General features: G+C 41.7%; 1 protein-coding gene across 1 annotated transcript; it reads right to left on the bottom strand.

Moving 5' to 3' along the window:
* Positions 1-473: 473 nt before the first annotated feature.
* polq (polymerase (DNA directed), theta) lies at positions 474-25,493 on the bottom strand. The gene is made up of 35 exons (XM_042484267.1): positions 25,263-25,493; positions 25,081-25,177; positions 24,522-24,991; positions 24,180-24,421; positions 22,493-22,669; positions 22,275-22,405; positions 22,008-22,164; positions 21,808-21,919; positions 20,269-20,470; positions 20,036-20,177; positions 19,809-19,964; positions 19,506-19,718; positions 18,686-18,828; positions 18,325-18,514; positions 17,920-18,062; positions 17,540-17,733; positions 16,198-16,322; positions 15,470-15,713; positions 12,540-14,124; positions 10,238-11,867; positions 9,909-10,049; positions 9,627-9,829; positions 8,825-9,032; positions 8,531-8,724; positions 8,299-8,427; positions 7,386-7,560; positions 7,125-7,248; positions 4,793-4,893; positions 4,619-4,701; positions 4,437-4,538; positions 4,234-4,345; positions 2,365-2,489; positions 2,110-2,245; positions 1,908-2,011; positions 474-587 (listed from the first exon to the last, which is right to left on the bottom strand). The coding sequence occupies exons 1-35, from the start codon at positions 25,331-25,333 to the stop codon at positions 474-476; spliced, it is 8,475 nt and encodes a 2,824-aa protein (XP_042340201.1). The 5' UTR covers positions 25,334-25,493.
* Between the last annotated feature and the right edge of the window lie 487 nt (positions 25,494-25,980).

The raw sequence follows: 25,980 nt of genomic DNA, 5'->3' as shown, positions 1-25,980 counted from the left end.
TAAATTTTTCATGAAGGTATGGTGACTCAAAATGTACTCTAGCAAACGGCTGAGTGGGACATTACAAGGATAATGTAAACGATTCACAAAAAACAATAAGCACATCAATGATGAAAATAGTTATAGCAGCAATAGCAAAAACAGAGACAAACTTTTAAGTTATTACATAACATAGAATATCATCTTGCATAAAATCTCATGACAAGCGATGGGAAATCAGTGGATAAAATTCTATACTTTTTTACAAAATGTATGATTTGTGCCAATGTACATTGACAGATAGAATTATAAATACATTTAATACATTCAATTAGAGCTCATATACAATAATTTATCTTGTATTTCATTCATCTTAATGTAGTGATTAAAAAAATATTGATTTTAGTACAACTGGTAGTATCAACATATATTACATAACCTTAAGCAAAACGTGCATGTACATTATGTTGATATCAAACATCAAAACATTCACATTATAAATCGAGGTCCTGTAAGTTGCCCCAACTGGGTCCCACCTTGACTTTGGCCTTGAGCTTTACATACAGTTTTACTGCTGACTCCATCTCCCTCTTCACTATCTGAGCAACCTGACAGAAAGACAAGGAATTACGCATCCGTTACAAAAACTTGCAGAAAAACAGTCTTCATTAGAAATCACACAGGGTGAAATGAGCTATTCTAACATCATGTGGTTAATGTTGTTTCATTCTCTTGTCTTCTGACCATTTTATGTGGAACTGTGTGTACTTTTTTTGTTTAGTAGCATAAAATCAGGTATTGCTTTAGTACATATGGATGATGCACAAATATTAAGGGGGTTATTTATCTGGAGAAAGCATGGGAGATGAAAAAAAAAGCTCTTTATCAAGATAAACTGTAGATTTTATAAAATTTGTTTAAAAAAAAAAAAAAAATTACTGTACAATTCCAATTTATTTGCAGGAATATCGGTAATGTATTATTTTGTAACTTAATTTTTTTTAATGTTTTTTTTTTTGCTGATACCTGTAAAATCAGAAGATGACACATGCTTTGTTTTGTGATGGTGTCTTGAAACCCCATTTAGGATTGGCCAGACTGGCATGACATAGAAATAAAAACAGACTGACTGACTTCCTCCCCGTGTGTCATGCTATGTCACCTGACTTCCTATAGCCTTTACTTTCTTTTAACCAAAGCCCGAGGCTTTATGATTTACACTGCGCTGAGACTAGCCCTGAGTTACGTGTCAATTGGAACACGGAACTCATGTTAACTCAAACATATTGCATATAAAACTGGAATAGTTGTCCATATCGTAGCAGGTTGTATATAGAATTTGGGAAGTCATTTATGTAGAATGTAGAATGTGAATGTATGTATAGAATAGGAATAAATACACGTGTACTTCTTCCTACTCCTTTTCGAACATGTGATATTTAAGTTTAAGTGGCTTAAGTATTTGTTTATTGACACTGATGTATAGGTTTTGTATATGCTTGCTTTTATTTGTGTTATGTTTTACTTTTTTTTATTTAAATCTTCTAAATTAAGAATCATTCATTCATTCAACATTCTAAAATTCTGTTGTTAACCTAGCTCTGTTTCCTACTGGCAACTTTAAGCTCCAGGTTACACCCATTCTAAGGGGATAACCTTGCAAACTAGACTAGACACAGCAGTCGGTTGTCATTGTTCATTGATTGTCTTAAATGAGATTGCTCATATTATGGCTCAATTTCTTTTTAGTGTAAAATGAGACTTATGAATACATAAAACTGGAATTAACTGCCTCTGTCAGCCTGAAACTAACTCACACACAGTGTTGTAACTTGCAGGTCTATTCAGCAGCATAATTTCTGCAAATACTCTATAATACTCACCAAATACTTCTGATGATTTGATAATCAAAGTAATACTTTTCATACCTGTATGAGGTCTTCTTCGGTGGTTTCATAGATGAGCTCATCGTGCAGCTGCAGGACAAAGTAGGCTCCTCTGAGTTGAGATGTCACTCTGTGGTGATTGCTGGCTGTAAAACAGACTGCAGACATTAATCATTTACAGACTTTGAAATGATACAGAGCTTTCATGTTTTTGCATGGTAACAGAAGATGAAGTGTTAGTGACCTGAGTGCACATGCTGGTGAGAGAGTGGAGCTGTGGGATATGTTTTACGTAGTCGTTTCTGGATGTTCACTGTGGCAAGTTTGACGATGTCTGCTGCTGAACCCTGTACAGTCGTGTTCACCGCCTGACGCTCGGCCTGACAAGACAAGGAGAAGTTACGTGATGAATTATAAAAAGTTAAAAAAAAGAAAAAGAAAAAAGGAGAATTCAACATTGCACATCTTACAGATACATTCTGTAAGTTCTGATGCTTACATGTGCTTTGATGTGTGGATTGGCGTTAGTGATTCCAGGCAGGTATCTCCTGCGGCCCATCAGAGTTTGAACATAGCCGTTCTTTACACAGTTCTTCACAGTGTCTCGAAGAAAAGCGTTGATTCCTGAAACACAAGACAGGACATGGATGTCATGTTTCTGTGCGGGAAATGTTTTATTAAATTGATTTTTTTTTTACTACGTAAATTGGTCAACCCCAAATTTCTGTTGTTTCAATAACTATACCCTGTTCTATTAATTTTACATGAGCATATACATTCACAAATTTGATGTCTCATTAACAGGCAAAAGATGACAACAACAGCAGAATTACCGCCTCTTGCTTGAATGCCTCCGTGAACCAGTCACAGTTTACATCTGTGTCTGTCCAGACTCATATGTAGCCACGACAGTTGACAATGCTTCAAATATGGATGTTGCTGCAAAACGCAACATATTCTACAACATGGATGCTTCACATATATCTTCCAGCCGGCAGCACAGAAGACGTCTACAATCAGCACAGTTTCAAGGTGGACACCCAAGATTTGTGTTACTAATTCAGTGTTTGACCAGATGTCCTCCCTTCTGTTCCTGAGAAATGAGTAACGGTGAGAAAAGTGTTCTCGAAGATTATTATGATGTCATAGTGAAGCTGACCTTTGACTTTTGGGATATGAAGTGTTATCACTTCAGTGTTTTATCCTATTAGACATTTGTGTGTAATTTTGTCGCAATTAGCGTAGGAATGCTTGAGTTATGGCCAAAAACATGTTTTGTGAGGTCATTGTGACCCTTGAAAATCTAATCAGTTCATCGCTGAGTCTAATACGCCTTTCCCACCAAAATTAGTGCATGTGCACCGGTTGTTCAAACATGGGTAGATAGACTGCATTCCCACTGCCAGTGAATACAGCCCTAGTGTAGACGAGTCTGCCTCTCTGTCAGCTTGTGTTTGTTTGTATGTCGTTTTGTTGGTGTGTCTGCAAAACATCAAAGACAGGCAGGAGAACAGGTAAACATCAGACCCCAGCAGGACCAGAGGTCTGTGAAAACTTCTCAGTGGTTACTTCTCCTCATATATCACTGACTTATTCAGTCTCTCTTTCAAACTTGGTGCAGTTGTATTCTGATCAGTGTTTTAGCTGCTTAGGAGGACATGGACAGTAATTCATGACGGCACATCATTGCATCCAACCAGTAAGGAGCTGAAATTACCACGTTCACCCGGGTGTTATGTTCCCATCAATGCTGATTGGAGCCAGAAGTAATAAAAACCTATGTCTACTGCAGAGTCATTTGACCAGGGTGTGAATGCTGACTGTATGCAGTCCCATTGCATAAAAAAAAAACTAGATGTTAGCAGGGTTTCTGTGCAGTGGGAGTGAGGCTCAAGTGGAAGTTTGTGCCAAATCTGAAGAAATCCCCTAAAGCTGTTCTTGCGATATCATGTTCACAAGTATGGGAAGGATGAGGTCACTGTGACCTTGACCTTTGACTTTAGACCACCAAAATCTAATCATTTCATCATAGCATTCAAGAGGACGTTTGTGCCAAATTTGACTAAATTCCTTCTGTGTTCCTAGAGATAATATGCAATATTTATGAGAATGGGACCGGCGGACAAACAGACAGACCTACATAAGGATGTACAGACAGACGACCTGAAAATATAATACCTCTGGCCACAGCATTTACAAGGGCATTAAAAAAAAACACACACATACAATTGCATTATGCATAATTACTTGTGTGGAGGGGGTTCTACTGCCACAAACTTACATATGCACGCAAACAATTCTTTAGGTATTTGTGCCCAGAAAACAATGAGTGTGTAAATTGACTAAACAATAAACCAGCAATGTAAACCTTTGTATCTGGCCTTAAAACTCTCTATGTAGCAGGCTGCATCATTCTCCTCCACTCCCATTTGCTCCCCCAAAGACTTGGCTCCCATCCCATAGATGATGCCATAGCAAATCTGCAAAGACAAACATGTATGCATACTGGTGAGCTTACCATTAAGAATATATCTGTGTCCATATCATTGTGTTTTTATCGTTCAGCTGTACCTGTTTTGCCTGTTGTCTGAGGTTGTCGTTCACAGACTCTGGCTCGACGCTTTTCCATTCTGCGGCGATGCAGCGAAACACGTCCGCTCCTCCATTCAGCACCTTTGACGCACACAGTTTATCATTTTATTTTCCAGATTTATTGATGTTTGTTAGATGATGTTTCTTTGCTATTTACTGACCTGCAGAAGGCGTTGATCCTTGGAGAGGTGAGCCAACACTCTCAACTCCAGCTGAGAATAATCTGCTGCCAATATCATGCCTCCTATAGCACAGCACAGATACACACAGCTGAAAGAACAGTCTGACACAAAGTTACATACAAGATCCAAACAACTCTCTATCATCATAGTGACCTGGAAAAGGTACGAAGGCATGTCTCATGCTGACAGAGAAGGCCGGGCCTTGTTCTGCAGGGCCAGCTGCAGCTGAAGGCACCACAGAGCATCTCTTCTTTCTGTAAAAAAACAGTATAAGCATCAGTAGGGAACAAACTTTGTTAGCTCAGTACTTAACCTTATCAGCTTTGGAGAAAACCCATGGGATTTAGGGCATTTCCTGTCCACATATAGCATGTAACATTATGCACTGGGTTAATTTTTCACTTGAGGTACCTGTCAGCATCTGGCTTTGTTAATTGGCACTCTTTTGCATTACAATGTCCTGACTTTCAATTAAATTCAATTTTATTTATAAAGCCCAATATTATAAATCACCTCAGAGGGCTTTACATTTGTCCTTAGACCCTCAGAGCAGATGAGGAAAAACTCTACTTCAATTCCTTATTCTGTCTAAAACCAACATTTTAAGGATGGAAAACATCCCTACAGAAGTAGATATTTTTGTTAAACAGTGAGATCCTTTTTGTTTAACCAGAAACAGCACACAAAAATCGCTATTCCAAAAATCTACCTGACTTCATTTAAATAAAAAGTTCTCATCATAAAACACACTTTGACAGAAACAAAATAAAACACAAAAACTATCCTTGTTTGTCTTTTTACAGTTTGGACAATCAATATCACTGGTATGGTTAAAATAAACTTTAATTTACCACAACGGTCCTCTGGAGCGCCCACATTACTGCAGATGCTGCACCAAACCACCTGTGCATCCCACGCTCCGTTCTACCCTCACTCATGAACAAGACCCGAGATACTTGAATTCCTCGGGGCAACAACTCTCCCCCACCCAGAGGGGACAGTCTACCATTTTCCTGCAGAGAATCAAGGCCTCAGATTTGGAGGTGCTGACACTCATCCCGACCGCTTCACACTCGGCCGCAAACCGCCCCATTGCATGCTGAGGGTCAAGGTGTGATGAAGCCAACAGAACCACATCATCTGTAAAAAGCAGAGATGCAATTCTGAGGTCCCCAAACCCGACCCCTTCCTCCCCCCGGCTGCGCCTTGAGATCCTGTCCATGAAAATCACGAACAGGATCGGAGACAAGGGGCAAATCTAGTGGAGGCCAACACCCGCTGGGAACGCATTTGACTTCACGCCGAGTATGCACACACAGCTCTCACTTTCGTTATACAGGGACCGGATGGCTCGCAGCAGTGACCCCAGTACTCCGTACTCCCACAACACCCCCTACAGGACTCCCAGAGGGACATTGTCATAAGCCTTCTCCAAATCCACAAAACACATGCAGACCAGATAGGCAAACTCCCATGCCCCTTCTAGCAGCCTCGCAAGGGTAAAGAGCTGGTCTGATGGTCCACGACCAGGACGGAATCCACATTGTTCCTCCTGAATTTGAGGTTCGACGATCGGTCAGAGCCTCCTTTTCAGCATCCTGGAATAAACTTTCCCGGGAAGGCTGAGCAGTGTGATACCCTGATAATTGAAGCACGCTCTCCGGTCCCCTTTTTTAAAAATGGGAACCACCACCCTGGTCTGCCACTCCACAGGCACTGTACCCCACACCTCCACACGACACTGGAGAGGCATGTCAGCCAAGTCAGCCCAGTAATGTCCAGAGCCTTCAGCATCTCAGGGCAAATCTCATCCACACCTGGTGCCTTGTAGCCAAGAAGCCTTTTGACTACCTCAGCAACCTCTGCCAGAGCTATGGATGAAGAATTCCCCGAGTCTTCAGACTCTGCCTCCTCCACGGAAGATGTGACGGCAGGGTTCAGGAGTTCCTCAAAGTGTTCCTTCCACCACTCAACAATATCCCAAGTCGGGTCAGCAGTTCTCCTCCCCTGCTGAGCACAGCCTGAGACAAGCCCTGCTTTCCCTTCGTGAGACATCTCACGGTTTGCCAGAACTTCCTTGGGGCCTCCCCAAACTTCTCCCACACTGGAGTTTTAGCTTTGGCGACCGCCTCAGCTGTAGCCCTCTAGCACCAAGTACACTTATGAACATCTATGCTTGAACATGGTGTTTGTTATGGACAATCCATGGCTAGCACAGAAGTCCAATAACAAAACACCACTCGGTTCAGATCAGGCAAGCCATTCCTCCTAATCACACCCCTCCAGGTTACTCCATTGTTACCCACGAAGTATCCCAAGAGAACAATGGAGTCCCCATTTGGTACCCTTTCCAGGACTGCCCAGGGACTCCAAGAAGGCCGGATACTCTGAGCCACTGTTTGGTGCATAATCACAAACAATGGTCAGAGACCTGCAGCCATTTCACTCAATATCAGAAAATTTCTAAATTGTTGTTACCACCTACCCTGATTTTGTGGTCACATGGCGGCTGTCTTGTGAAGGTGGGCTCTCTCCCACCACGGTGGGCATATTAATCTCAAAGTCTTTGGGGACATTCTGTATGTTGGGCTCAGTGAAGCTCACTCTACCTGACAACAGAATGAGCTGGGTCACTGTATGCTTTACATTTACTTCATTTAAAAAGTATTAGCATGAATTTACCAATGACATCAAGTTGTATCTACATTACATACAGATGCAGGTAATGTGTGTGTATGTGTGTAACCTGTAGCTGTGTGTGTCTGGGCGATGGGGTATATTCTGTCCATGGCCAGTGCGGTATGGTATTGCTTCTCCCTCTGCAGGGGGAACACCACTTTAGTCAAGGCATTGGTGATGCGCCTCCACTCCAGAATCACACCTGGCAACGGGTGCAGGGGGCGGAGCTTCTCCAGAACATCCTGCAAACCATCATTACAATTCAGCTTAACCCTAAGGGACTGTCTGGCACATTTTTGCACTTTTATTTCTTAATTTTTTGATAATTTTGGCTGTGTTCATGCATATGGCATACATTTTGGAAAAAAAATGTGTTTTTGTTTTAAAAAAAAGTTAAAGTCACTGAAACCCATTCAAACTGCAAGTTTTGATCCCACAGCAATCAAAGAATGAAATCATGCATTGTAATATTTATGTCATTCTGGGCTTTTGCCTCCCAAATCGTCATTTTTACTATCTTCCACCTCATAATGTCATTTTGACCATATTTGGCATATGGAGAAAATATTTGCTATTTCCACTAGCTGCACTGTCACAATCAATGTTGCTGCAAATCCAGGCATATCCCAGGCTGTGATAATCAAGAAAAATCCACTTAGCATGTAGTATATTGAAAATAATTCATGTTTTATGTTTTTTTTTTCATCTAAAAACACAATGGTATCATGACAAAAACCTGGCATTTAAAGGGTTAAAATTCTGAAAATGAGTGAGAGTTTGATATTAATAATTAGGACTGATGTTGCTTAGAAATTGACTCAGTGAAAGTAGAAAATAATATTAATGTATAATATTTTTAAAAGCTTGATTTTGAAAAGTCCATTTTGAGCGCAGAGCGATATTAGTGTGTGTAATATCAATCCACTCCAAGACAGAATAAAAAAGTGCTACACTTGATGACAGCAACAAAAAAGTCTCACCTTGGTGGTGCTGAACTGTTTTCCGAGTCGCACTCTGCCGCCGCCTCTCCTGGTGTAGCCAAGAGTCTTCTTACTTTTTGATCCAGTCACATCTCCATTTGGAGGCAGGTGGAGCTCTAAAAACAACACCTACAGTACAGACACAGACATTTGAAAATGCTTTGTTGGACTGCACCGAGTAATTTGAAATTGGATTAAAAAACACGGCCTGAATAAAGAGGATGCGTCGGACCTGTGCTATGTCGTCGATGCTGGTGAGGGAGAAGCTGTGTCCAGCCAGGTTGTAAGCCTGAGACTCCAGCGCTGTGAGTTTGGCTTGCATCACATGCTTTTGTCTTTCACACTCTTCAACGCTGAAGCCCACTCCATTCAGCTCCAACAGAGCCAAAGACACCTGGGAGGGCATCTCAATGTTCCTGAATAAGTCTGATACAAGCATAAAAAATATCACACCAATGGTTAAATGCATTAATGCTTACAGTTCTTAAATATCATATGAACGTCTCTTAGCGTATCCTCTTTATACCGAGCATGCCGTCTTTCTCCAGCAGGCCAGTAAGATGGTTCATGACAGCATGTACAAGCACGCTCTTGGTTGCTGACCGAACACGAGGACAGTATGCATGCGCATTCCCGAGTCCATCCAGGAGAGGTAACTCTTCAGGACAGTAGACAGTCACCATGTTGGGTAGAGTCCTCTCCTCGTTGCCAGGATCCACCAGCCAGCATGCGACCTATGGCAGACGTTGAAAACAGTCACTTTGCTGCATTATGAAGTTTGTTTCTGACATTTTATCACTGGTTCTGTTGTTTTATTGCTATTTAATGTTCTCTTTTAAACCCCCATGTGCAAATTGTTTGTGTGATTAAATAACTATTAAATTGGTCTGATGGCAAAGGTTTTTGTCGAAAAGGAGAAAATCCTAGTGAGCACGAGAGCATGCATTGCTGTCTTCCAAAGCGTTACTTCAAATACTGCCACTCAGAGTCAACACAGTCAGAAGTGTATGTCAGCCAAAGGTTTAAAATGAAATCCCATGCCATGTGACAGCTTACTCATAATTGCCAGGATGCAATACACGAAAAAAAACTTTAAACACTTTAGTTTTTGCACCCATTTTTCACAAGTTGAAATAAAAGCTCAAAGACTTTTTCTATGCACACAAAAAGCTTATCTTAGCGGCATATCAAGATAATGATTTAATAGCATGATTGTTACACAGGTGTTCCATTAAGTGAATGCTTATTTTACCATTTGCTTCATTTTTCAGCCTTGAAGGTTGCTGCTTGGAAGAAAAGTGATGGTGTGTGCACATGATTTCCCTCACCTTGGGATCTTCGCAATTTCCCTCCAAGCTGACACCACAGCTCAGGAGTAGCGTCTTGTACACCTGGATGATGTCATACGTGACAACCGCACCTCCTCTGTGACCAGCTGGTGGCCTGCTCAAACAGGTCTTCACCTGCTGCAGCCTCTCACTTACTGGCAAATCAACATCCAGTGGAGGAGGGGCCAGACTGGCGCTCAAACCTGAGGGGGTAACATAGAGGTTAGAATAAGAATACACTTCTGGGGTGAGCTTGTGCATGTAACGGGTGTGTCTACATACCTTTGCTCTGATCTTGCTGCAGAGACACGTAGTATGCATCTCTTGATCCCCAGCAGACAGACAGTCCAATTAACACCAGTCCATCACTGTTTCTTACTGGAAAACCATCAGTGGTCTCGAGCTTCTGATGAGCTGCTGATGCTGCAAGAAAACACATGCATGAACGAGGAGACTGCATACAGCACAGTCTATGCTTATAATGCTTAAATATGTGTCATATGTTGTAAATTATGAGGAAAAAACATGCAAGAAAGGACACCTCTCTGCAGCAAATACTTGATAGGTGCTGTTAATTTTGGGATTTATTTCACATAATGTTTATCAGTTACCTCTCTTATGTTTTCCTCCTATTTCCCCCTCAGGCTGCTCTCTGTGTTCCCTCTTTTCGCAGGCCAAAGCCAAAGAGTAGCACTCCTTTGTTTTCCATTCAGTGATGAAAGTGCCAAAGAGGCGCCTGTCACTCGCCACGTCTATGATGGAGAAGGTCCCTGAGTTACTGGAGCAGAGTGATGCATCCTGGGACAGCTGAAGAGTGAAGCCTCCATCAGTCACGGATGATTCTGCATCAGAGGGAAGTCTCGGCTGTGGGGAGGACAGGGAAGTGTGATCTGGAGGAGGGCTGAGATTGTGCTCAGCGTGCGGCAAGGATTTTGTTTTTGAGCTCGAGAGGAGAGGAGCCTTTGGTTTCTGTGCTGTTCTGTGCTGGTGTTCATGGCTGTGATCTGCTGTAGAAGTAGTCTGTTTAGTGTCAACGGCAGCTTTTGGGAGATGATCACTGTGTCCTGGTCGAGATTTAGGACAATTTGTGATCACTGATTTTTGTGGCAGGTGGGTTGAGGGAGTTGACTGGTTGACTGGCTTAGAGATGAGGGGCGACTGCACAGATGAGGTTGTCAGTTTTATTCTGGGTGTGACAGGTGGCGCTTCCTGAGTCGGGGGGATAAGATCACCAGCAGAGCCTGGTCGCTCCGTTATATTCTCACCATTGTGTCTTGATGGTTGTTCCTCTTGAGAATCCCTCACAGCAGCGAAGGTCTCTGCATTTGGCTTTTGCCCTTTTCTGTCCAGAGGTATTGAGGGTTGAGGCATTTTTGAAACTTCTTCTGTATTTGCAGCATTTATGAGCATATGATTGGCTGTTTGGCCTGTTGTGGTGCTTTGCGAGGGATGGTCAGACATACTAGGCCAGCGGTCAAAAATCTCTTGTAAGCCAGGGCTGCAATAAAAAGAGCTCCTAGGAGTATTTTGGACTTGTGCTTGATTCAAAACTACATTATTTGACAATAAAGCATTTATTCTGACTACTTTCATCTCTATTAGCGTCCCATTTTCACCCTCTATATTTATAATTTCCTGTCTTCGGCCTGGTTTATTTCCATTTTGTGCATCACAATGCTGTTTAGTTGTGTGTATATGTCCTTGATTATTGCTGGCTTGGTTGTTGTCGTGCTTTTTTTGAGTTGTTGCAGTGGGTTGTGGCTGTAACTGACTGGGTTCAGGATGTGATTCCTCAGGCAGAATATGGTCTGCGTTAGGTTGCTGAGCTTCATGATGACTGGCTTCTCGAGTCCTCTCTGTTTGTCTGAGCAGGCTCTGCCTCTCCAGATATTGTTCTCCCACCAGCAATGAGTCGCCCCACTCTGACAGGTTGAAGGAGGACTCGCCCCATTGGACTGCCTCTTGCTTTTCTGCCTCCTGATTGGCAAGAAGCTCGCTGCGTCTTCTCTCCTGTGTTGATGGAAGAGGGTCTCGGATCACCTGGCCAGCAGGCTCATCTTCATCTGATTGGTCGAGGATCTGGTGCGGGCTCAGAGCACCCAGCAGAGAGCTGTCATACAGACTGTCAAACAGGAAGCTACTGCTTCTGTTAACACTCTCGGAAGCAGCCTGATTGGCATACTCATCATCATCATCATCTTTATCTTCAACTACGTTATCCCCACCAGGACCAGGAGAAATCTGTCAAAAAAATAAAAACTCAAATTACCTCTTTGCAGTCATATGCCTCTGTGAATCAGTCAAGATGCACTTCCAGTTTACATCCACGTCTGTGAAAATATGGACACTTCACACACCCCCAACTCAAGCAGCACAGAAGATCTGTACAATCAGCACACTGTCAAAATGGGAACCCAAGATTAATGTCACCAGTTCAGAATCTGACCAAATGTCCAGTGAATTCTGATGTTGAGTAATGGCCAGAAATTTGTTTTTGCAGAACATTATGATGTCACAGTGAAGTTGACCTTTTGGATATATAATGTCATTACTTAATTGGTATATATACTATTGGACAAGGGTGTGAAATGTTGTCATAATTAGCATTTGAATTCCTGAATTATGGCCAGAAACATGTTTGGGGAGGTCACAGTGACCTTGACCTATGACCACCAAATTCTAATCAGTTCATCCTTGAATCCAAGAGGACATTTGTGACAAATTTGAAGAAATTTCCACCGTGATATATCATGTTCATGAGAAAGGATGGATGGATGGACAATCCAAAAACATAATGCTTTTGGCCACTACTATCGCTGTTGTGGAGGCATAAAAATGTATTTTAAGAGGCAAACTATGTGAATACAGTACGTGTTTATAATCAGCATGTAATGGATGAATCTGGTCACTCACCTGGTGGCTGGTGTTCAGGATGAGCTCCATCTGGCTATCTGTAAGAGAAATATTGAATCTAGGACATGCGTTGTCAGGAGCTTCAAGCCTGTTACTTCCATCATCTGTGTCCTTATCCAGCGCTACAGCCACTTTCACCATTTCCTCCTCTCTTATATCCTCTGTTTCTACTGTCTGACTCGTACCTCTATTGTTCCCATCTCGGTGCTGGCTTGCCTGTTGAGCAATGATTCTTTCTGTCTGAGTGTCTAATTCAAAGCTGTCACTGAAACTCTCTTCTCCTTTTCTAAGTTCTCCCCCGGCTTCTTCATCTCCTTCATCTCCGGCGTACAATTCGGGAGATGAAAACTTATCTGTGCCATCCATCCTTCTTCGCTTTGCCTCGGGAGAGAATAATGGAACAGAGGCAGGAGAGACGTTCAGAGGAGAGTCTAACATATCTGCATTTGTAGGTGCAGAAATACCACAAGGGGTGTCTTGCACAGGGTCAGGGGCTTGAACCTTTGTGGGAACGTGGAATGCAGATGCTAAATTTTGGACTGAAGAAGCTACTGAGAGTTTTGAGTCTGATGTCTGTGCAGTCTCTACAATATTTTGTAGGCTCTTGTCAGTTTGTATAGAATGGAGGACTTTGCTCAAGGCTCTTGAGTGCTTGAGTCTACCTGGATGCACTGGTGAGGCAGCAAGGCCTTTTGACGTCCTTGAAGGAGCACCGTGTTGTTCCTCTACTCTGGATATTGGAGCTCTAAACCGAGGTGGAGGCATTAACGAAGGAGAGGGCTGATGACGCAGCATCGGTGCAGGCAGGGGGCTGGACACAATCTCGGCCAATTCCTGCGTCAGGCTCCTTTCAGGAACAGGAGCAAGTGTTTGTTGTCTCTCTGGCCTGACTGAGACAATCCCTTTACTCGACTCCCCTTCTTTTGTCTCTGCTTTCTTGCACTCTTCCACTCCTTGCTTTGACCTAGTGCTCTTTTGTCTCTCTCCTTTTTCATCTTCTGTGTCATTTGCCGTTACTAATTTTTGATTTGTCACGTTGTTTTCTGTGTCTTTCTGTCTCTTCAATTGGACTTCATTGCCTGTTTGTCTGGTTTCTAGCTCTGTCCTCTCTACCTTCCTGTGCTCCTCAATTTTTGTGTTCACAACCGAGCATTCAAGTTTGGACTTTCTTTGGCCTCCCTCGTCTTCCATTTTCCTTTCAGAAATCCCTTTCTCATGTTTATATTCATCCTTATTCTGCTCTCCAAGTCTGTCAGTATCTCTACTCTCACTTTTCTTGACCCTGTCTTCTTCCAAGTGATCTCCATTGTTGTCAACCTGTGCTTCATGGGAGCTGAAACCTGAGGCAGATGAAGTGTTGGAGACATCAGGGCTGTTGACAGCAGGAGCCCCAGGAGGAAGTGTTATTGGGTCCCACTTAACCCCTAACTGAGCCAGGTCTTCCTGAAGGAGGAGCCTTGCCTCTGACACTATATCAACAGCCGCTTCCTGTTCTGTAAGGGGCCGTCCACCAGTGACCCAGACGCAGCGGAGGCTCCGTCTTTCAGCTGCCTCAACCTCACTCTCATCCACTGCACGCTTAGAGCTGAGGACAGACAGACAGGACAATATTGGCTTTAAATCTACAGTCATGTTTCAGGGGGACTGCAACTTGGTGTGCTGATGCTTCAGTTGAACACAGAACCACAATTCCAAAAAAGCTGAGACGTGATTTGCAAATCCTGTTTTACTTGTAATTCCCTGAATACAGTGCAAAAACGATTTAATGCTTAAACTGATAAACTGTTGTTTTTCATAGATTTACAGTTATTCTGATTTTGAAAATTCAGAATTTCTAAAAAGCTGGGACAGGAGCAACAAAAAACTGAGAAAGTTGTGGAATGCCCAAAAAATACCTGTTTGGAACATTCCGCAGGTATACAGGTAACTGATGATGTAACACATGATAGTATCACAATAGGGTATGAAACAGGCATCCTTGAAAAGGCTTCTTGTTCACAAGCAAGGACTGCACAGCTGTGAACGGCATCACAAATACAGAAAGGTTCATACAGGTTTTAGAACAACATACGCTGCCATCCAAATAAAGATTTTTTCGGGGATGTGCCTGCTTATTCCTGCAAGACACTACCAAACCACATTCTGTACGTGTAACAACTTTGCAGCTTTGTAGTAAAAGAGTGCAGGTACTAGACGGGCCTATCGGCAATCCAGACTCCCATCAAAAAGGTGTGGTGCATTATGAGGTGCAAAATTCAGCGATGGAGACCTGGACTCTTGAGCGACTGAAGTTGCATATCAAGCAAAAATTGGAGGGATTTTTCTGAATTTCAACAATTTACTGTCCTCAGTTACAAAATGCTTACCGAGTGTTGGTTAAAGAAAAGGTGACGTCACACAAAGGTACACATGTCATCTGTCCCAACTTTTTTAGAATATGTTACAGGCATCAAAATCCAGAATGAATGCACATTTACAAAAGAAAAAAACAATAAAGTTCATTAGTTTTAAAATGAAATACCATGTACCATGTTCAACTTAATATAGGATGAAAAGGATTTGAAAAACATTGCGCTGTGTTAACAGTTACGTTTTACACAGCAACCCAACTTTTTGGAATTGGGGTTCTTAATTGTTTTAAAAAAAGATCACTTTTGCTTTTGGTTGATGAATTTATGAGAGAAATATAGTTATGACTGATTAACAATCTTGTTGATATCAGTAAGCTGAGAGCGGAAACAAAGTAACTGCCATTTCATGTATGACTCTCAGCTGCTGGTACTTCATTTGAAACAGCCTGTGTGCCATAAAGAGACTCATATCCTCCTTTACCTAATATGCATTTATATCTTAATGGACCACACACACAAACACACACACACACACACACACACACACACACACACACACACACACACACACACACCTACCTCTTAAATGGGACAGCATTCCTCAGGGCTTTCTCCACATCAGCTACAGTTGCCCTTGCTAGTTCAGCTACAGTACAAAGGCCTTGTGCGTACAGCGCTCTGGCTCGTGTTGCATTCAGGAGGGAAACTCTGACAAGGTCGACCAGCTCCCTCTGGACTCCGAAGCTCAGCCTGGTCTGGTACTGGGACAACAGCAGCTCCATGTTGTGCCAGCCCAGACGCTTGCAGAAAACCGTAACCATGCCTGAGGGGATGGCAGAGAGTGTTTCTCTTTTAGAGTCACTGAGTTAGTAATGTGTTGCGTTTGGTTCTAATTTTCTTTAGGTTTCACTCGGTGTATGTATAACAAACACCATAATTAGTAAAATATCTTACTCACACCCAGACCAACATGTTCTGCAGCACATTCAAGCACACACACCGTCTGAGTCTGAATTACACTGGGACCTTTTAAACCCTCTCACAGTAACTTGATGCAAGAAGCATGAGCACTTTACATGGCTCTAAAGGAGGCATGTAGGTGCAGAAACATCAGCTAATGGAATGAAGTCTATGCTGTACATCCATCTGTCTAAAGTGCTCCTGCTTCTTGCATCGAGTTACGACCCTTGTTACTGCCCCTCCTGTGTTAAATGTAAAGTCTTGTGTAGCATTCAGAGTCCAGAGTATTTTACAGTGTCCTGTGTTCAAAAACTTAGAGAAGCTTGGTAGCACTTATAAGCATGTACCTGCATATGTAGAAGCAGACTGCTGGAGAGACTGTAACTGCCCACGATTGCAGTTGTATTTGGATGCCACTGTTCCCAAAGGCACCTCATTCACCAAGTCCTGTAGTACAAGGGTGGTGAAAAACCTGCAAGGAAATAATGAAGAGAGAGGGCAAAAGTCCTGTGTGATCAAAATAATTTATTGACTCAACACATAATTTATTGACTCTGAGGAGATGAATCCTTGGGTGTTTGTGTGGTTTTTGGTCTGTGTTCTGAGTCATCTTTTATCCAGGGGTCAAAATGTGAGGAAGCAATGTACATAAAGGAAGGGGACACAATATCACAAAAATAATTTAGTCATGAAAAATAACCACCCATAATCTAGAAGTGTGTATAAAATATAATGTTAAATAGCTGTTTATTAAATCAAGGGTATTGGGAAATTATTATATTAGAAAAAATATATGTAATCTTTTAAAGTTACTGATGAAAAAAATAATAATTATGTTACAGTTACTTATCAAAATTTGGTGATTACAAAGGGGTATTATCCCAATAGAATTTTTGGTAAAAGATTAAAATGTCGAATATAACAATAATTTGTTTGCTTTGCATCTTTCCACCATGCAGGAAAGCCTTCCTTTCACATAGGCTATTTCTGAAGATTTTTCAGCTTTATTGCAAGGCCAGTTTAAGCCCATTTGTTAAAAAAGTAATTAAAAAGAATTAAATGAGTTAGTTACATTACTATGACGATGTAGTTTTAAAAGTTACATGACTTATTACATTTTTAATAGGGTAACTAGTAATCTGCACCCTATTAGGTTTAGAAGTAACCTTCCCAACACTGACAGGCATACTAAGCATACAGAAGTGTGCAACTGTTAGTACAATGTAGTATTAGTTGTAGTTAATAGCTTTTTTTGTTTGTTGAAACTTTCAATATATCCACACAGTAATTTACGAGACAGATAGTCTGAAAGACAAAAAAAGAATTCCTCCGCCTCCTGTTGTTGTGTCTAATGGCATTTTCTAGAATCTACCAAAGGGAAAACAACCAATCAGAGCCGAGGAGTATCTAAAGCAGCTGTCACTCAAGTCAATCACTGCTTGTGAACTGAGGTCAAAATGTCAAACTAGGCAGCGCTGATCAAATATGAATCAAGATTCTGTTACTGCATTGTATATCGCTCACCTCAAATGTTATCAGAAACATATTTTAGTGACGTGTTTAGCTGTAAAATAAGAAAGTTTGCTCCATCAATACCATTAGAAGTACTACGAAGAGGAGGAGGAACATGTTTTTTCATGAATTACCTGCCTCGTGTATTACTGTGTGGATATTAAATGTGTGCATTACCGTTTATGAATAGCCATCTGTCTACGTTGCTTCTCTGTCTTGGCGACGAGTTTGCCGCCGACCGATCGTGCGAGAAAACCTTCCTGTACGCCCACCAGCTCCGCTACTCTCTTCATTGATGACGAAAGCTGTTCCCACAGACAGAAGAACTGATACCAATCTATGGTGGTCCATTCTGCATACAGTGGGGTGATCTGATGGGAATTCGGAAAAAAGAATTCTAAATACCACGCATTTGAGGAGGGGAGATTTTTGGTTTGGGTCAGAGTTCAAATTAAGATTCAGTTACTATTTGACATGTAAGGGCTGGAGGAATATAGGGAGTGAATGAAGTTGACAGAAACGTATTTGGCAAATAATAATATATGTGTATAGAGTACCAGATAGAGAATGTGCAAGTCATTTTCCAGCACGAAGCCCTTCATGGCTCGCTGGAGATCTGCAAATATTCCTAGAGCCTCAGGAGGGGAGAGGGAGGAGGAGAGGGTGGCAGCACCGAGTTGAGTCGGACAGTACCGCTCCTCTGGATATGCAGACACATCAGAGGATATACAGTTGTTACTGTAATGGCAAAGGTGGTTAAGCTTATACTCTGTCTTATAAACTTAAAAAATGACATGTGATTTATGAATACAGAAAATCTTTGCAATAATCTTCAAAACTTCTTCTGATCTGAATTAGGTAACAACACTTTTGTGCCTGTGGTTCAAAGTGTTACAAAAAGTCTACTTTCATCATATATCAATGTATCACGAATGCTCATTCAACATGAAAAGCAGCAGTACCTGATCCGTCCTTCTGAATGCTGATAAATTCGTTCTCCATCAGCCATTCAACACAGGCCTCAATAGCTCCTTTGTTGGTCTCTTCATTCGCTTCATTTTTGCCATCACATTTCATGCTGGCAGCAAGAAGTGAGCATGACGCGTATGACGTCACATCCTGTGGAGTGCTGGCTACACCTCCGACAATGATCTAAAAGTTGGGATGAAAAAAATTAATTTAAATTACAGAGATAAATTACTATGACCATAGCAACAGCCTCCATAAGTTTAGACAACTGTTGAAAAGGGAATAAATCATGATCTATCTATGGACTATAAGTCATTTCAGTAGGTGGTAAGTTCATTAGGATATCAGCCATACCTCTAGGATGGCTCGCAGCATGCTGGTGGTGATGCCTTCTCCCTCCCTTCTCACCAGGCAGCTGCTGATTGGCTGAAGAGTACCCTTAAGGAGACTAATACCTTTCTGGCGCTCTGCCTCCTTACACACCAGCACACTCTCACCTGAACGAGGATGGACACGATGACTTGAGACCAAAGGAGAGGTGCTTTTTAATTTCCAACTGATATGTCCTTGACTACGGAGTGCTGCAGAGATTGTTTTTTTCTGTAGACTGACACAGAAGTTAGCAGTGCCTTGGTTCCCTCGACAAAAAGCCCATGGGATCTTTCCATTGGATTGTGGGCTATTGCAGAAAATAAAAAATCTCAAACAAACTTTTATGATACTTACAGGTTTTATTTAGCAAGATAATCCTCACAAATGAACACCACTTTTAGGATTTTTAAACAATAAATGCAATCACCAGACTTTAGGCTATAAACAAACTGCACTAACTAAACTGTAAAGCCGTACTCTGTGTGATTACGTTCTGTACTCTCATTAGGCCACTTGTTAGCATTTGAATTTTTCAAGGCACATAAAAGCTTTAAAATTCATGACTGGGGGACTGATGCATTTTATGTCCTAGAACAGAACATGGAAATCTCTTAAGCTTGTGTCAATCACCATATTTTAAGCATTTAATCAAAAACCCATTTAAAAAAACAACTATCACCTTTGAGGCAGGGGAACCGGGAGTGCTTAAATTCTAACTCAGTTCTGGGTTTTAGGGACTCATTTCTGCAGCACTCTATTATCACAGAGGCTTTTTTGTTATGCCCTCTTTTTCCCTCCATACCTGTAGTATCTACTCCTTTTCTCCCTGCTCGTCCAGCCATCTGTTTGTAAGTGAGTGGGTCCAACAAGTGTCCGTTGAAGGTAGGGGTTCGAATGATGACCCTTCGAGCTGGAAGATTAACCCCGGAGGAGAGGGTAGACGTGGCAGCCAGGACTTTGACCATGCCTTGACGAAAAGCTCCCTCCAATACATCGCGCTCATCAAACGTCAAACCTACAGAGACAAACTTTATTCATATGCTCAAAAGATACATTCAGCCCACAGTTTGTTGTGGCCAAGAAAAAGTGGTGCAAGTGTGCGTACCGGCGTGGTGGAAGGCCACCCCCCATGGCACAGTTCGCTGAAGGATGGGGTCTAAACCAGCTGGAGTTCGCCTCAATTGAGCTATAACATCCACTAGTCCCTCCTGGTCCAGACACACTGGCTGAGGCTCTGCTTCACTTTGACCATCTGAAGAGACTTTGAACAAACTAGTTGGACTTGGCTTCGCTATTAAAAATAATGTGCAAGAGAAGTAAATGATTTTGTACCTGCATGTCTGAGGTTGTAGAACTCTCTGGCGATGCTGTCTGCTAGTTTCTCACACCAGTTCTTCGAGGGGCAAAACAGCAACACAGAGCGGCCCTTTCTCACAGTCTCATAGCACAAGCTCACTATGTGGTCATCATCACCCTTTATGAATGATCACATTCATGATCAGACATCTGGTATAGAGAGTAGGCATCATTCATGATAACACTCACATTGGATCTGTCTCAGTTACCTTAATGTGGAGTGCAGGAGAGAACTGCCGGACCAAAGAGAGGTTCTTGTCGTAAATGTTGCAGCCCACCTTGAGATGCTCCTGCAGGGGTACGGGTCTGTAGTCTGTCTGGTACAGCTCTGCACCTAACCAGCTAGCCAGGAGGGAGAGGTTAGGCAAGGTGGCGCTCATACCTACAATCTGTACGCCCTCAGAAAGAGACCTGCACAAGGAGTTGCACAGATTAACAGCAGAACTTGGGTTTTTTAAAATTGATTTAACCTATATTTATGCAGGTAATCTCGTTGAGACTCAGGGTCTCATTCTCAATATATAATATATCAAAGGACAGTTCACCTCAAAATCTAAAAACAGATGTTTTTCCTCTAGACTGTAGTGCTTTTTATAAATCTAGACTGTTTTGGTGTGAGTTGCTGAGTGTTGGAATTATTGGCCATAGAGATATACTGTATGTAAAAGAAAAAATACATTTGAAAATCTCAGCAACAATGTCTCTTTCCAGAAGATAATCCACAGACATGTTGTGATCAGTTACATGTAGGAACTCTTTTCGTTGATTCGCAGTACATCCATCAACCTTATCACAGCGTGGAAGAAAGTGTGTTTCTACCAAACACTGTATAAATAATGGACGTGATTACTGGGATGTCACCGATTGGTTTGTGAAACAGCAACAGCTACGGATACATCTGTACTCTGTGAATCTGGGATTACACCGTGGTTACTTACCAAAGCAACACTGTCGCCATGGTTGTGACTTATCAAAGATGGCATCCACCTGTCCCCCAAAGCGGTCACACCCTTTATGCATAACTTTAAGCCTTAATAACATTTTAATGGGTGAAAAATATAAAAGTTCACCCCTAGTACAGATGCCATGCCTGGGGAAATCAGCTCTAAAAACAAAAATGATTTTTTTTTAATGCCCAGCTGTAAACATGTTTGTTTCTCCTGTAAAGTCGTACAGTTTTGCATGGGGGTCTATGGAGATTGATCCACTTGAAGCTAGCCTCAAGCGGCCATATGATGAACTGCAGTTGTTGGCACTTAGACGTTGACTTCACTTTTCAGCTCTCAAGGTTGTCCCTTGGCATCTACTCATGAACAAGAGGCTCGCCGTTATGACAGGGAAGATGTAAACAATAATGTCGACCCTGTCGGTTAAGCTGTAACATTAGTTAGCTCAGTGGTTCTAGGTGAACCTTCTGTGATCGTTCTGGCGACTGGCGAATGTAGTTCGGTAAAAGGTAAATAGTTCCTACGTGAAACTACTCACAACAAGGTCTGTGGATTATCTTGACTAACCAGGTCATGATTTCTGGAAAGAAATTGCTGTTGAGTTTTTCAAATGTATTTTTGGTGCTTTGAGCACCCCAAGCTGATATATCTCCAACACTCTGCAACCCACATCAAAACAATCTAAACTGATAAGTAGCACTACAGATAAGAGGAGAAAATATTTTGGAATTTGTGGTGACCTGTCCCTTTAAAGAATGCAGCTATTACATAAGACAAAGTACATAGATTAGGGACACTAACCCAGTGGTGTTCTGCTTCTGTGAGATATAACGGATTTTGGTTAAGAGCAGTTCGAGTAGGTATCCCCTTCCAGAATCTCCAACCATATGTAACTCATCCACCACCACCATACCTAGTGATTGTGAAAATAACACACACTTTTCAAAACTTATGCTCTATGTTTTATACTCAAGAAAACACAGTTATCACTGGTATGTTACCTAAAAGGCCCATATTGTCCTCTTCAATTAGTCTGTTAATGAGAGAATTGGCTTTTTCTATGGTGCAAACAGCCACATCCAGTGATGTGAACCCTCCAGCAGCCGAGGTGCTGCCCATGTATCCCTCCACACGAACTCCTGCCTCTTCAAATACGCTCTACAGGGTCACAGATACAAGCCTGTCAGACAAATGTATTCTCACACACACAGACAGACAGACATCACATGTCTATAAAACATGCATGCATTTTTTGTCCTCTCTCTCACCTGCAGATAGTGCATCTTCTCTTTGGCCACAGAGACAAATGGCAGAATGAATAGAGCTTTTCTTTTCGTCTCCAATACTCGCTTCAACATAAGCAGCTCTGACACCAGAGTTTTTCCAGCACTGGTGGGGGCTGAAAGAGAACAAATATAAAGCAGAAAATGACCTTAACAGTGACTGTCTCTGTGAATCACTTTGTAGAGAGGTGTTTGTTTCTTACCAGAGTATACCAGGTTACCTCCCTGCAGCACGTGTCCGACAGCGAGACACTGAGCCTGCCATTCGAACATGTGAGTCACTCCGTGTTTCTGATAGCGGTCCAGGACAGGTTTTGGTAAACCCCAGCTGCATAACAGCAGCTTTTCAGCTTGTCCAGCAGGAGCACACAAGGCAATGCCTACAGTAGTAATAAAACTAGAATTAGCACCTTGTGGTCGAATGCATCCGCAGACCAGTGAAGTTGCACTCACAGTTTACATCCAAGATGGATGCTTAATACAAATCTTCAACCTGGCCTTTGACCTGTTGGATATTAAATGTCATCACATCATCGTTTTATCATATTACATTTGTGTAAACGTTTGGCATAATTATCATATCTGCATTATGGCCAACAAATGTGTTTTGACCACAAAAAATCTAATCAATTTATTTTTGAGTCAAAATGGATGACAAATTTAAAGAAATTCCATTACGTCCTTCTTGAGATATTACTTTCACAAGAATGAGATGTGAAGATTGATGGACCACCTGAAAACATAGTGCCTCCAGCCTCAACTCACACAGAGGGATAAAAACTCTCTTTACAAGTGTTATTAAAACAAACTGGTTGCAGAAGTCTTTAGTTCTGTGACTGAGTAGGACATATGTTTGTACAAGGTTCAAGGATGGATTACTTAGCAGGTATAGTGGCCAACAGTCCCAGGGCCCCAAAAACTCCAGGCTTACTGCATGTTCACGGATCTGCACCACTGCCTGTTATTAGATTAATTTTGAGGCTATTCATTCATATCTTGCATTGAACTTTAATATCTACTTTTTCTGATTGTATCAAGTCTAATTTTCAGAATTTTATTATTTCAGTTTCTTGTTCGTCTGTTGCAAGAGCCTAAATTAAATTTCAAATGAGTTACCACATAGTTTTCCTGTGCTCACGTAGTGTTTCGGTGTAGAAAAGGGTATGGGAAGCACAGAGAATGGGGGGAAAATAGGGACCTCATTTTTGGCCCAGGGCACCCAAGCAGATTAATCCAACCATGACAATGTGTCAAAAGAGTCAACGACACCACAGAATAAAAACAACTGCAGATAATATCAACTTTAAAATAACAACTCACTTGCAAAATGATCATTTTTATATCAGTTACTCACCGTGTCACCTTGAATTCATGTAAAAAATTTTATCTCACATGCTGCCACAGTGAACGGCGAATCCAAAAAATGGTGATTGTTCTTCATAACTGAACTCATTGGGGAACATGTTTAACAAACTATATATATATATATATATATGTATATATATATATATACTATATATATATATAAACTTTTACAAACTCACACACAACTTGTGCAGCAAAATCCAAGTCTCACTTATCCAGCAATATTCTCAATACTTAATACAGATTCATTTTTTCTAAAACTTTTGCACTGACTTGTTTTTAAATGTAATCGAAATTGCACGGTTTTGGAAGTACTGAGCGCATGACTGGTAAATGAGACTTGGATTTTTGCAGACCCTGATTACTTTAATTTATGAAGAATATTTGCCTTTTCTGGATTCTCTGTTCACTGTCCAGGCATGTGGGATAAACAATGTTTTCTTGACAATTCAACACAGTACGCGATGAGTGACTGAAAAACAAACAGACCTTTTCTGTGTGATTGATTTTATAATTGTACCTCACCTGGCTGAGGTAAAGTGTCATGGAGTGTGCTGATGTCTAATCCACTGGGGACTGTGAGCACAGAGGCGGACTGATTCTGTAATGACTGCTGGAGTTTGGCCCTCTTCATGGCCGCTGCGAGGCGGGTGGGGCTGAACAAGATGTAGTCCCTGGATACATCCAGGGGTGGATCAGCATTCATATTTGACTCTGTTTGGTCCTTGCTACGAGGAGTGCTTTTTCTTCTGGATTTAAGTGTCAGCCTATTGAAACACAAGAAAAAAAATTGTTAGGAGAAAAGCACAGAGGCAGATAATCGAAACAAAAGAAAGGCTGGGCAGTAATGTTTAAGGTAAGACTCACTTAGTCAAGCTGCCTTCTCTTTGAGCATTTCTTATTTCTTGACAGGAAAGCCCATTGATGCAGGCAGAAGCTGGGGATGGCTTGATATTCTCTGAGCCTCTCTGAGCATCCTCCGCTACCTCTGAGTCCTCACTGAAGAGAAGCCTCTGTGCAAGGTCTTTGCAGTCAGCTCTCCATCCTGGTCTCTTACAATCATCACTACGCCCACAGACTCTCTCCGTGATGCTGGGGGCTCTGTGTGGTCCTTGGTCTGTTGGCTGAGGTGGTCTGTTACTCTTATTTTGTGGTACGAGAGCCCGTGAGGGGACAAAGACAGCTGCTAACGACGCTGGCTCTTCCTGTGCATCTCTCTTTGCTGGTGCTGGACACGCTTTGTTAGGCTTCACTGGATCTACAACATCCAACACCTGAAGCATCTCTTGATCAAGAGCTAGTGTGGATTCTCCCAGTGGAAACGCTGCTCCTCCATCCTAAAACAGAGATTAATACATGTCATTTGTTTTCTATGTGGGGAATAAGAGATAACAAACAGAGGAGGAGGAAAACTCTAAACACTCACCATGTGGTTGTCTCTGTTTATGTTTGTGTTGCCTGATATGTGCTGGGATTTCTGCAACGGTCTGTCTCCGTCTGGGGGCTCATCAGGAGTTTGGATACTGTGCTCAGAAAAATGTATGTTCAAATGGGTTAAGAAAAACGTCCACTTAAGAAGTGGAAGACGTCTTTGAACACTACACTTACCTTTTTTTCTTCTTGACTTGGTGCTGTCCCATGTAGCTTTTCTTTTTCAGCGGAGGACCCGAGGTGCTCATACTGAAAAAGTTGTACTGTTTTTGACAAACGCGTTAGTAAATGGCTTTTCATTAACATAACAACGGTTGAACATGAGTTTATAAACTATATGTAACGGTGTGTATTAAAGATACGACGGCGTTTAAGTTTAAAAAACGACAACGCAAGACTCGTTATTTTGGTTGCTAACTGTGAACATTTTCGTCTTGTGAGCAGCGCTGTGAAATCAAAAAGTCCGCCGGAGTGCCGCCCCGGTGCTCCACAAAAACAGTTCGTTGGAACACATGTATGGTAACTAAGGTTCCTTTGCACACTCAGTCTTCTACGGCTACTACCACTATTACAGCGATTACAACTACAGTTACCACTACTAGCAGTCATACTAATCTTAATAATACTTCTAGTAATAAAATTGGTAGTCTTTCGATTCAGTGTTTGGATGAATTAAATGTTTAATCTTTGTAGTTAAATAAAGGTGGTAAGCACTGTCTCGATGCTCTGTGTGGTGCTTAATTGGACGAATAATGGTTTTATACAATAAATTAAAAAATAAAAATAGTATTAAGATTATAATCTTCCAAAATCGAAATCGTAAAATGTATGGAAAAATATGCCACAGTTTACAAATTAACCATGGGGGGAAAAATGTAATGGCTGGGGGACTGTT

Source organism: Plectropomus leopardus, chromosome 4, assembly GCF_008729295.1.
Source record: "Plectropomus leopardus isolate mb chromosome 4, YSFRI_Pleo_2.0, whole genome shotgun sequence".
Lineage (NCBI taxonomy): Eukaryota > Metazoa > Chordata > Actinopteri > Perciformes > Serranidae > Plectropomus > Plectropomus leopardus.
This window is presented reverse-complemented; position numbering and strand designations above follow the sequence as displayed.

Excerpts from the sequence above, each read along its gene's own strand:
- polq (XM_042484267.1), bottom strand. The coding sequence starts at position 25,333 with ATGAGCACCTCGGGTCCTCCGCTGAAAAAGAAAAGCTACATGGGACAG. Across the intron at positions 9,033-9,626 it reads GAAATTGCGAAGATCCCAAG|GTCGCATGCTGGCTGGTGGA; the intron begins GTGAGGGAAATC and ends CGTCTGCCATAG. Across the intron at positions 7,249-7,385 it reads CCAGACACACACAGCTACAG|GTAGAGTGAGCTTCACTGAG; the intron begins GTTACACACATA and ends TTCTGTTGTCAG.